The sequence below is a fragment of the Apus apus genome, chromosome 12 (assembly GCF_020740795.1).
Source record: "Apus apus isolate bApuApu2 chromosome 12, bApuApu2.pri.cur, whole genome shotgun sequence".
NCBI classification, from domain to species: Eukaryota; Metazoa; Chordata; class Aves; order Apodiformes; family Apodidae; genus Apus; species Apus apus.
In genome coordinates this window covers 4,615,520-4,628,529 of record NC_067293.1, presented here as the reverse complement: position 1 = coordinate 4,628,529, position 13,010 = coordinate 4,615,520, and the positions used below count along the sequence as shown (strand labels likewise).

The 13,010-nt window shown below is 45.2% G+C and overlaps 2 protein-coding genes across 2 annotated transcripts; both read right to left on the bottom strand.

Moving 5' to 3' along the window:
* Positions 1-1,296: 1,296 nt before the first annotated feature.
* On the bottom strand, positions 1,297-6,582 carry GCNA (germ cell nuclear acidic peptidase). The gene is made up of 5 exons (XM_051630580.1): positions 6,524-6,582; positions 6,061-6,205; positions 4,196-4,334; positions 3,054-3,258; positions 1,297-1,948 (listed from the first exon to the last, which is right to left on the bottom strand). Exons 1-5 carry the CDS (start codon positions 6,580-6,582, stop codon positions 1,696-1,698), a joined length of 801 nt encoding a protein of 266 aa, XP_051486540.1. The 3' UTR covers positions 1,297-1,695.
* A 290-nt stretch (positions 6,583-6,872) lies between these two features.
* LOC127389761 (germ cell nuclear acidic protein-like) lies at positions 6,873-12,509 on the bottom strand. The gene is made up of 7 exons (XM_051630579.1): positions 12,495-12,509; positions 12,253-12,410; positions 11,597-11,643; positions 10,563-10,614; positions 10,118-10,191; positions 8,455-8,895; positions 6,873-7,166 (listed from the first exon to the last, which is right to left on the bottom strand). The coding sequence occupies exons 1-7, from the start codon at positions 12,507-12,509 to the stop codon at positions 6,946-6,948; spliced, it is 1,008 nt and encodes a 335-aa protein (XP_051486539.1). The 3' UTR covers positions 6,873-6,945.
* Positions 12,510-13,010: the final 501 nt, after the last annotated feature.

Below are 13,010 nucleotides of genomic sequence, written 5' to 3'. Positions count from 1 at the left end.
CAGTCTGTAATCTCTTCCTTCATGTGCTGCTGTCACATGCCCAGCACTGAGCTTCTCTACAAACTGGACTTTTGCTGCTGGGTCAGTGGGAGGAGTGTGTGTCCTTCCCACAGGTGAGAGGGTTATGAAGCTGGGAAGAGCTGTCAGATGTGCAAGCCTGTCATTCTTACACGCTGAAATTAATTGCAGAAAGTTCATTAGATTGAAATGGAACAAAATACCTGCTGTTGAGCTAATCCTTTAAATGTTCTTGCTGTTGCATTTCAGTGTCCCCTGTCATGTGCAGCTGTTACATTCTGTTTCATCAAGGCTCAGGTGAGCAAAGGAAGGAACCACAAACTTAAATCCTCTGTTTCAGCTCCTTGGTTCAAATTAAATCCTTACACCCTCAGGTAGATGAACATGAGCTGCCTGCATCAATGCAGTGGAGGGTGTGACATTCCTGACAGCTCAGTAGCTTGGCTGTTGCTTTGGGATAATGAAAGGAACATGGCAGAGAGAGAATCACTCCCTTTCCCATGAACAACCAGTAGTGATTAGAGCTGTAAATTGCTCTCAGATCTGGCACCCCCTTGGCCAGTTTGCTTTGTCACACTTTGCTTTTCAGCCTTTCTGCACTGATATTGGCAAAACACCAAACACTAGAACTTCTTTGAAGTTAAACATTTTTTTTTTTCCTCTATGAAAGTGCTATGAATAGTATTTTTCTTTAGTTTTGGAACAGTCAGTGGAGTCTCACTGCCCCAGCCGATCCCCTAGCAGCCCTGGGCCTCCTGCCAAGCACATCCCAGATCAAGCCAAAAGGAGCTCTTCTGAAGTGCAGACTGTCCTCCCCTGGTTCAGGTGGTTCTGCCAGAGTGCACCCAGTCAAGGCCATGCTCCTTAGCCCGGGTGTTGATGAGGTTGGTTTGGAAATGGACCATTCAAGCCCTTGGTGTGATCAGTGCAACCCAATCCATGTAGGATCAGTTGCATGACAGGATCTTCCCTTTGAACATCCAGCTCAGCACAGACATTCCAGGTGCCAAGATGATCTGTTCTTCAGTACCAGCCATTTTCTGAAGCAGCTCAAATTCCTTCCTGTCCTGCTAATATTTCTTTTTCAGGTGGAACATAACAGGATTGATAAAGGCAGGGCAGGAGGTGGGGAGCAGGGAGAGGTATTCCCAACAGCAAGTAGGGTGACCTGCTGTGTGTGAAACTCCAAACTTGCTAGGAGGGATCAGCAGCTTCCACTACTGACCCTGCACAGCCACAGTTACAGGGAAACAAAGAAGCCTGGTTCATTGTCACAGCTGGTATGAAATCAACATTTATTGATTATTCAAAATTACTAATCCTCTAAGCAATTTGTTCCCAGCAGACAGAAACACTGTCACACATACTCAGTCATGTTCTACATGAAAGACTTCAGTCACATTCTTGTTCCATGGTGGAAAGTGTTTGCTTTCCCCAGCCTGATCTTCAGCCTGTGTTTTAGCTTCTCTGCAATCTCAGAGATAGAGGCAGAGCTGCAGTCAAAAATTCAAGTACTCACACTTGCCCTTTTTAGAAAGGGCCTTAAGGTCTTCTTTATTAGAAGCCTTTAATGCTAAAATATTAACATTATCTGGAATTCTCTGAAACACACTCGGATTAGGCTCATTTACTGCTACACACAAAAGGTAAGTGGCATCAAGGAGATGTACTGAGCTGTTAGAGGGAGTCTTGAAGCCTCGTTTTTAAAGCAAAATCAGCGCTGAGCTTCCGCATCACGTCTGCGTGGCCCAGCCCCTGCTGCTCCCTTTTAGCAAGGCCATAGTTCTCTTTCACATACTTTGCAAAGGGGGTGAGGTGTGTCCTAGCAGGAGTGCCATCCTTCCTAGCAGGTTGGCTCAGGACCAGCTGCCCCCCACAGAATGCACACACGAAGCGTTCCGTGTCCAGAGACTTGGAATGGCGCCCAATCCTGAGAGGGGGGGGAAAAAAGTACTTTGATCGCACACTCACAGCACAGGGCTTGTGAGAAAGGGCTTCTCTCCTGCCAGGCTCCTTAGGCCAGATTTCTGAGCTAGCATGTTAGAACAGGACACAGGCTACATCGTTCACACAGGGGGACAATGAAGTCTGTATTACATGTTTCTCTGCTTTTCTTCCAGCACCTTCTCCCTCTCTTTTACTCCCAGCCCAGTATGAAGTGCTACAACATTTCACACCACCTCCACAACCCCACCTATCGGTCACCCCCTGGAGTTTCCCCTCAAACCCATCACCACCCATTCTTCCCAATGCTCTGTTGCAACTAACGTGTTGCACAGCCAACACTTCAGGAAGATTCTTTCATGTGGGAAACACTGTTTCCTTCCAGGGCTTCTGGAAGTGGCACATACGATCCTGAGAAAAACATCCCCATGCATGCTTGGAAAGCACATATGGGAAAGTTTTAAAATAAAAATGAGTATCACACCATTGTCATCCACTTTCCTGGACCACACAGAGCTGAACTGAAAGAGCTGCCTGCCCCTCTGACTAAGGTCATTAATACAGCAGCCTGTGGTCAGTCACCATCCTCCTCTAAATATGTATGGGCTGAAACAGTCCATGAGGTAAGAAATCAACTAGGAAACTGGCTTAAGTTTTTAGTTTTAAACCAATAAAGATCATTATATGATTGGTCTCTACATTTTCTTAGCACTACCATAACAAAGATACACCATGAGTCAAAGTGTGTTTAGTCTTGAAGTCATCAAGATATAAAACGCAGAAAGCTTCCTCTGATATTTTGTTCTAATATCCAATTATTATCACATATTTTGTGCCCATTTTTTATGGGAACTTGTTCTGCTTTTGAATTCCAGTTAGTACTGACTGAAGCATCAGACACTTCTGCCTGTCCTGACCTCTGAATTGGAAACAAATGTGGAACCACACTGTGAGGTTCTGTGGGCTCAGGAAACATGAAGTGACAACTCTGAGAGTATCCCAATTGCTTCACAGTTCAACATTTCTAGAGAGAGGAGATTGCCAAGTTAAAAGCAAAGTTCACACATACACAGGATCAAAATGTCACTCACCTGGCTTTGCAGAGAACACATGTGTAGGTGAATTTGTAATTAATCTCATAGCTGTGGCACCGTGTTACCACTGGCAGCTCTGGGTGAATCACAGCTGATTTATTGGCATAGAACCTCCAGAACTGTCCGTGTCCATCACGAACACCGTGGATCAGCCAGGTGGCTGCATGGCAAGCCTCGTGGATCAGCGTGTCTCGAAGACGATCTGGGGGTAAGACAAACCAGAAGACATTAAGATCAGTCATAGTAGAATCATCCTGGTTGGAAAGGACCTTGAAGGTCATCAAGACCAACCAGTCAGGGATGGAGAAGTACAGACTTTCATCCTTGGTCACTGCTTCAGCCCTTTGACACTTGTTCTTCCATCAGGTGCAAGAGTTATTTTGGAGGTTAGAATTACCAATGTTTTGACAAGGCAAAAGTCTCCAAACCAAGGTTTTACTCAATGCATTTCCAGTTTTGTGATTAATCCTAATTCTCCATCCTAGTTATTTCCCTGCAGCCTAATATGTTTGGATTCTTTTGTTTGTTTGGGCATTGGGATTATTATTTTTTTTTTAAACCACTTATTTAAACCTTCAGTACTCTGGTGTGAATCCCATCAGGCCCCATGGACCTACAAACATTCAGCTGACAAAGCTGGTCCATGACAATTTCAGTGCCCCAGGGTACTCTCTTGTACCTCTCAAATCAAATTTATTAAGCTTACTTCAAAATATTCTGTTAAATACAGAACTGATTGTCCTATAGTAACAGAAACATTAATTTCCCCAGACTGGGAGAGAATGAGAGAGAAATAATTAGAGTACCCACCACACAACAAAACTTAATTTCACATTGATCTCTCTTTATTCCAGCTTTAAATACTGCCAACAAGATGACTAGCTAGGATGGAAGAAGTCAGATTTTAGATTGCAATTACAGTACATAAACACATTTCTGTTCTTATATCTTGTAAATAAGAGGCCCAGCCTCTTAGAAGGGCTGTGAGGACAACTACTATCATGAATGGATTTATTTATTCAAGGTAATATGAAATTTCAAAGCAGGGTCCAGTTCCAGATCTCTTTTGGCCTCAGATTCATGTTTTTTATCTCTGGGACTTGCCTTCTCAAAAAAAGAATAATGGATCTTGTACCTACCTGCAGAGTCACAGACCTTCTCAGAAAGTTCTATGCGAGCATAACGCTTTGCTTCAGGACCTGCTGTCTGCCCAGTCACACAATATCCTGCTGTTTTTCTCATTTTCTTATTCCAGATTATTGCCATCTTCTCTGGTAACTGAAAAACAAAACTGTACATGTAATCTGCCCTCTCTACCTCTCTGTCTTCCCCTTACATTTACTGCAAAGCCAGCACAGGATGTCTCTGTCACTGCCCTTAACGTGGCTGTCACTCAGGATGCATCCTGACCTTCCATTGCTTCTTATTCCCATCATTAGCTTTTCTGTAACCAATACTGGGATGTCCACAGTGCAGGATGAGACAAAAAGTCCCTTAGTTCCTCCATCCTGCCAAGAGTGGCTAACACTGCTGGTTAAGAGGAAATACAAAGACAGGTCAGACATAAAACAGAATTTCCTCCTCAAAAAAAGTTCCCTTCCCAACTGCAAGACAACACCTGACTGAGCCACAAGTGGTTCCTGTGCATTAAATAGCCCTTACAGCTGTTTTCTGGTGTTTTGGGAAGGCTGTGTATCTTTAAGAATAGTCTACGATCAGAAGTTGTACAGCTTAATAATGTACAGGTACCATCTGCTTTGGTTGTTTGGCTTGCTATTTTAATTTGATGCACCTTCACACTGCGAGAGGGTGAATAATCACCCCTTGCTCATCCTCTGTGTTGCTCCTGATGTTATAAGCCCTCAAGCATATCTATTATGGTTAGCTCTGTTCTTTTACTAAGAGTTTTCTGTCACCTAGATTAGTTAATGAGCTTAAGTAAATGCTCCAGCAGTAATAAGTGCCAGCACAGGTACAAGGCTGAAGCACTGGAGAGCAAGATATTTTGCCTTCAGCAATACTGAGCCTGCTTCATTCAGCTTTATGTGAAATCATTACCTCAACCTGGCCTTGGCCAGCTCAACAGTATTTTCTCAGCTGCACAGAAATATTTTCCTTCCTGAAGGAAATACTACTGGAATTACTGAGGGTAACATATGTCTTGTCAAGGACTTTTCTCATCAGAGGAGGATCTCCAGTATCTGAGAAGATGTGAAGGTCAAGACAGCAGTTCTCTGAAAACGAACCTTCAATTTGAAACACAGTTTATAGCTTTAGGTTCAGCCAAAACTGTCATTCAAGGGATAAGCAGCTTTTTAATCTGTTCCAGAATGGCAGAGATGAACATGCAATAGGAACAAATGGAGATTGCATGGAGTGTGACTAAGCATGAGGGAACAGGCCCTGTGAGTTAAGTGCTTTTATCCGTCAGCTCCCTGCTCCTCAGTGTGCATCCCTGCCTTTTGTCAGCTGCAGGCAAGCAAGCTGTGCTACAGCCAGCTGCTAGGCTGTGGTAATGCTGCAGGGCTCACTGGGACATGTTAGAACAGCAACAGTGCTGGGCAACCCTGAGCTTCTTCCAGCAGCAGAAAGGCCATGGCTGCCTGTGCTGGGGCAGCAAGAGAAACATTCCCAGGCTGCTGGTGCAGCAGGTGCTAGAAAGTACATGGAGATAAATACCAGTCACCTCTTCAAGGATGAAACAGATCCCAGGCCCCTCCTGCAGCAGTTTTCCTCATCAAGGACTCCTGTGACACCATCCAGAGCCTGCTCACTTAGGGATGGAGCACAGGGACAGCTGGAGAGCCAGCCAAGCTGACAGCAGCTGCACCTCAGTGGTGACAAATCCCTTTTAAAGAAATTGCTTGAACTAAATCAAACATGAGCCATTGCCATAAAGCTTAACTGCTATTAACTGAAGAGGATAAAGGCCAATCACATAAAAAAGCGAAGAGCAAGATGTTAACCAGCATTTTAGAACTGCAGTTTGTGTTTTGAAGCCAACCTTCTGCTCAAAGATGGTGCTGTTGTACAGACAGTAGAGCTTCTGTGCCAGCTCCTCTTTGTTCTTCTTGAAATACTTCACGTAGTGGGAAGCTGGATTTGAGAGATCTTGCAGGAAACAGCCAGGCACTGAGCACACCCTGAGCCTGCAAGAAAAGCCATAACAAGCAGTTTACTGAAATACAGTATCATCTCAGGGATGCTGCCACTGGCATAAACCTCTCCTGGCTCTTTTCACTCACTTGCCTCCACCAGGCCAGTGGGACACACACACTTATACTGTCTTCTTCCTCCTCAGGGGGAAGCAGAGCTGCTGCAGTAGTTCTGCAGTTATTCCATGAATTCATTAAACTAGATTCAGAGGACTCCTAAGTTGGAAAAGAGGGTGGCTCAGGTATTTGTGACACAGTGAGTCAGTTATACCAAGACTTGATCAATATATGAACAGCCCCAACATAACTCACAATAAAGGTCTATTTTCAGAAATGTAGCAAAGATGTTCTGGGAATCCCCAGGAATTCATTCAGGGGAAGTAGATATTCCACTAGGATGACAAGTCAAATACTGCAGCACTCTGACAAACCATCAGCTTTGAGGACATGGTTGAAAGGTTTTGTGTTGGTAAAAAGAATTAAGAAATTACTAAAGAAAACATATCCCTAAAAGGCAGAATAAAGGCAACTATAAGAAATGGAAAAGATATTCTCCATAAAAGCTTAAGCTGCAACCATGTATAGAAAAAGAAACATGGATTCTGCAAGTTATAAAGATACAGGTAAAAAATATCAAGACAAGCTTGTTAAAAGGCATTAATTACTAAAAGAATCAGCTTTGATGAATTTTCAGAAGAATGTCATCCTAGGCAAAATGCTCAGCATCTCTTTGTCTATCTATAGTGACCCTGGAACATAGGAAAGAAAAATGGAGAAACTTGCCTTTTCTCTGTCTTTGCTGATTGTGAGCAACTGACCAATTCATTCCCAGGAATTCTTGCAGGAGTCACTATCCTGGAAGGTGTTTCTTGAAGTGATACAGAGTTTGGCCTTGGTGTCTTAGCTCCCTCCCCTTTCAAGGGCTGGGCATCTGCACAGCGTGGCTTGATGTTTTCTGTTGAACAGGAGTCACAGGGTTACACACTGTCAAAGGACCACAGACATCAGCCATGAGGTAGCAGAGAACAGTGAAAAAGGTCAAATATTCCACCTCAGCATAAACACTCTTACTCTGCACACTGGATGCAAAGGCTTTACAGCTGGTGGAGAGGTAATTTGCTGTTATATACTACAAAAAATTACCATTCAGCAGGAGTGTGAAGGAGTGTGGCAGACTCCAGACTTTCAAACATTCAGCTAGGAGGAACTGGAAGCAAAAGCATTTGTGACCTCACTCAGGTATTTCTGTGATATTTCACCAATTCAAAATGCATCATCAGCAGTGGGAAGCAGTGATGCAAATACAAAAAAAACATTCCAACCTTCTGTCATTTACCATAAGTCCTGTCATTTGTTTCACAGGCAAGTTCTGATCAGACAGCTGCCAATTTCCCCAGTCCCTGTCTGGACAGACTGCTGAAAGGACTGACCCTCACACCAGAAATCAAGGACCACTTCAAAATCTGCAGTTTCCACAGATGTTCCCTCTGCTGGCTTTTCTAGAACTGTTCCCCTGTTTGGGTCACTCGTGTCCTTTTACTATTCAACCATTTCTAGAGAAGCCAATGCAGCTGCCAGCTCACTTCTAAACCCCATTGATATATTCCAATTCAAAAAGTAATAATAAAATTGCCATTTCCAAGGACATATTTCTATGCTGTCAGTCACCCTCCTCTTCTATAGATCCCCTTGCCCTGAACCAAGTCCTTACTAGTGAGGAAGGCACCTTATGGTTACTCTTCTAGAAGGAGATTTATTTTCACATGCTCTTACTCAGCAATAGCCCTTCTTCCCCTTTGCAATCCCTCAGCTGGAGATCACTTCAGTTAGGCAAAGGAGAGAAGGAGCTACTGATTTGGGAAATTCTCCTTATACACTGTATTTTAAATTAAGTAAATTATAAATCCAAATAATGAACAGCATCTAAGCTGCTCAAAATTTCAGTCTCACCAAATGACAGCTTCACATTAACTGCTAGCATACTTTAACTAATGTAATTAAAAACTACAAATGCCTACAATTATAGGAATCGTAAAAACAAGCAATAGTGAAAAACTTCAATCTGGATACCACAAGACTAGCAGAATAACTTTTCAGAATGCTCAGAGGAATAACCTTCTGACTGCACCAAATCCAACTGCAAGATGCTGGGCTGCACTTCTCAAGCATGGCACACAGATGAAGGACACAAGGCAATTAGCACCATCATTGCTGCCAACAGGCAGCTAAGAACAACTGCTTACCCGTTGTGGTTGGCTGGTAGACAGTTTTACTTGTACTTAGGAGAGCTTTTCGGGGTGTACTTTGTTTCCTTATCCTTTCTATTAATGATTCAAACTCATCATCAGAGCTGTCTGACTCTGCCTCTGTCCTGTGTCGTGCCACCGCAGCTGGCGCTTCATTCTCCTTCCTCTTTTCACAGCTTTTTTCTTTCCTTCTCACATGCAAGTCTGGGCTGCCTCTGGAAATGGACTCTTTTTGATTTTGTGGAGGTGGGAGTTTTATGCACTCCCAATTCTCTTTCAGGTCTTTCACTCCCCCTTTTTGGTAGCCATGCCATGAACTTTCGACAAAGACAGAATCTTCAGTGTCACTTGAAGCCTCTGGATACTCCAATTCTTTGCAGCAAGTGCTTTTCTTTCCAGGAGTCATCCACTTCCTTGGGGTCTGAAGATCCTTCTGTGCTGCAATTCAAAAGAAACAGCTTAAAGTTTTGGTAGCTTCATCTAGGAGACCTGCCTTTGTCTTGACACAAAAAAAAATAATCCTTGAAAGACAGGAACACACAAAGACTAGAAAGATACCTTTGTATTTTCTTCATTACATTTCTTCATAACAGCACAGACTTGCCAATAAACAAGGCTTCTGACATCTCAGATTTCACTTCTCAAGATCAAGGAATCATTTCAGATCCATCAGTGACTCTTTTTATTATTTTTTTTTTAATTGATGCTCCTGGTCCACTTAGCTTCCCATTCTCTCTCCAGAAACCATTCCATTAGCTTTTTACAGTCTGCAGCTGGCACACATATTTCAGGGTTGACATTCCACCAGCTGCAAGATATCCCACCCTTCTCGATCAGGAGTCAGAGCTTCTCCAGGTTCACAAGTTCACTGCTATCAGCCCTCATCTATTAGAATCCTATCACCTGACTGCTTCTCTAGTGGCTGTGTCAAGAAATCCAGAGCCCTGTTCACTCCTTCTAGTAAAATCCAGTTTGCTGCTATCAAGAAGTGTGCCAGGCAGCTGTAGACAGGCTCTGAATGTCAGTAAACCAAGGAACTTTCCATCAGTTGGGAAGAAAACAGGAATGCTCTGCTCAGACAGGCACTGAAATTCCTCCACTCATGGTCTGCCAGGGCATCTTGTAGCCAGTGTTAACAGGACTACACACAGGACCTTGGCCAATGAAGCTCCAAGTTAAAGGACAATGTGGCTCTTCAACACCCTAGGCAAGACTGGCCTGATTGCCAACACCTGCATCAAATTAAAGGTATCTAGTTTAACAAGGTTTCTGTCTTTACTCAGGGCCTTTTGGCCACAGAATGAGCTGGTACAGCCAGGAATGCTGTTTTACATCTCTTAAGTCCTCTCTCCACAGTGATCATCCCACATTTGCAGCTCAGTCTAATCAACCACACAGTGCTACTCCTTTCACAGACCCAAGTACTGGCAGATGCTCCACAGTATCTGCAGCCCCACAGCAATGCTCCAAAATGTGCACTTGTCAGAACAGTGTGACCCTGCTCCTGTTACTCCCAGAGGAAACAGAAAACCCTCCCCCTCAAGGAAGAGACAAAGTGATCTAATGTTTAACAAGCTCTCTCATAAACTTAGGAGCTCAGCAATGAATGCTATCTTTCCACCCACTAAAATTCCTGCTTCATATTTGCTGTTGGACTTACCTTTCTTTGTTGTGCTCTTTTTCACTTTGAAGTCCGAGAAGAAATCATCCAAGTCATCACTTAAGTCCTTCAGACTGTAAAACAAGCAAATAATGTGAAAAAAGGTAGGCATAAGAAGGAAAACAGACTAAGCTTGCCTCACTAAAAGAGCAAACAAACAAAAAAAAGCCACTGAGTATAACATGATCAGTGCTCACACCAAATGTTACCAACTACATCCATTAACAGGAGTGGCAAGAAAGCACGTACACCCCAAAACATCCCATTTTACATTTGACCTGAACATACAGATGGAACACGTAGCAGTTCTTCAGTCTGCACTCAGTCCTGTGCATCTGCCTGTGAATCACTAGAACTCTGGATCCTTTGTCTGTATTCTGAATAGCAGATGTGATACAGAGAGTTAATAGATAAACACTGAGGAGTCATGAATTACAGCACCCACCTCGCATCCACCTTTGTATAAACAGATTTGGGGGTTTTCATCCTAGCTAAAACTGAAACAATAAAAGATTAATTAAGAACAAGGTTCAGTTTCTTTTGTTACATGCTTTTAAGAGATAAGCTTGCAACTAGTAAAAATTCAGTCTGAAGTCTTTAAAAAACAAAAAACGTAAGAATCCTTTACATATCAACCCAGCTCTCAGTTCCTCAAAGCTGACAGCAGCTGTCTAGCATTTCCTCCACTGTTCAATCCTTGCCCAGGCAAGCAACTCTGTTATGTATCTTGTGGCATCCAGTACAGCCCCCTCATAAATGTGGATCACTGGGGAGTGGGGGAATTTAATGGATTTATTGATATTTTCTCCACTTCAGATGTGGCAGAGCCATGATTAGTCCATCTAATAAACAAGCTAAACAGAACTCTCACGACAGGAAGAAAACCCCAGCACGTGTTCAACCAGCCTAGCACAACCCAATAATCATCAACAATATCACCACAAAGAAAAATACCAATATCAGGTTTTGTTTGTACAGGCTAAACATAAAGATAGGCAGCTATGCACAGCAGAAGCCACCACGTGAAATTTAGTATTCAATTCCATCTTCCCAAGACCTTGAGCCACTATGAAATGCCAAAACCACCCCCCCAACTGGTTAAACCTCATGCAGCAAAAGCCATGACATGGAAGAGGGAATTCCAAGTAGTTTAGAGATGTGGTTGGAACAGTAACTGGTTAGAGAAAGTGTATATTCAAAGACACTCTGTAGACTGAGAAGGGAGCAAGTGAGTGACAGCAAACAGACAAAACTGAGGCAAGAAAAAACAAAACAAAACAATGTAAGGCAAAAACAATCCAAGACTGAGACAGAAGATTCCAGAGCACTCACTGTGGCAGACAGCTACCAACACTGCACTGCAAGGAGAAAATGTAGCTTGCAGCAGAAACAACAAAATAATGCATAAAAGCTACTTCACTCTAACTAGACAGAGATACGTCCTTCTCATACTCCTTCAGAGAACAAGAAATTACTTACACATTTCAAATTCATCATCACTGCTGGAAGAGAAGTACAGGGCACAGCTGCAAGAAAGGAAACGCAGAATTGCATCAAGAACATGAGGTCAGCAGCACGTGGATCTGCATCTCTGCTGGTCTGAAACAGCTGTGAACACTGAATTGCAAGCTGCAGCAGCTGTTATTGCCCAGGGAGGTTGTTGATGCCCCCTCCCTCAGGTGTTCAAGGCCAGGCAGGATGAGGCTTGTGCAGCCTGGGCTGGTGGGAGGTGTCCCTGCCCATGGCAGGGGGGTTGGAACCTGATGATCTTTAAGGTCCCTTCCAACCTTCACCGCTCTGTGGTTCTATGATTCTAGGATGCAGAACGGATGCGTTACCACTCGGGCTGCAACTCTCCTGCAACCATCGAAGCAGGACCTCATACTCTTACTAAATTATTTGCTTTCTGACAAAAACCCGCGAACGTTAACTTGAAAAATACACTCTGCAACTGCTTAAAAACACGAAGGCAGCTTCTCTTAACTAAAGTTACCCGAACCTTGAAAGGCTGTAACTCTGGGACGCGACAACACCTGCCAAGGATCACGTAACGATCTGAACTAACTATGAGAGGCGATCACTCCCGGGCTCGGGACAGGGGGCCGAGGCCGCTGCCCCGCGAATCGCCGCCTCACCTGCCGGCAGGCCGGCCCAGGCTCCCTGGGGCCCTTCCCGCTCCTCCCGAAGCCAAGCCGCAGGGCCCGCCGGCGGGAGCTGCCCCGGCCCCGCTCCCCGCCCGGCGCTGCCGCGCTGCGGGGCTGGCGGCGCGGGGCTCAGCGCGGGGCTCCCGGAGCTGCAAAGGAAAAGGAGCATGAGGAGCCAGCCGGCCCCCGGCGCGGGGCTGTGCGGGGCTGTGCGGGGCTGGGCCCCAACGCACCAAGGCCGGCTCCATCCCGCTTCAAACCGCGCGCGCCGCGCCCAACCGCGCCTGCGCACGCGGCTCCGAGGGGCGGGCGCCGAGGGGGGGGCGGGCGCCGAGGGGGGGGGCGGGCGGGAAGTGGCCCCGGGTGCTGAAGCCCCTGCGGAGGGGCCGGTAACCGGGAGCAGGGCCAGAGCCCCCCCGGCCGGGGCGCCCCAAGCAGCGGCAGCCTGGGGAGCCGTGAGTAACCAGGAGCCAAACCCGCTGCACACCAGCACGGCCCCGCTGAGGCTGGCACTCGCTTCAACCTTGCAGTCCTCGACCCACCAGAGAGGTGCAGAAATGGGGGAATGCTATTATTGCTTATTCGAAACAAAAATACTGACAGAGAGGCTCTGACCTTCACGGTCCTGCAGGGAGAGACCTGAGAGGGCAGGAGAAACAAGCTGCTGTGAGGCACAAAACGCTTCTGAAGGAACAGTGTACACACGAGAGAGCTTTCACGTTTGGGTGGGTTTAGTAAAAACCGGGGGA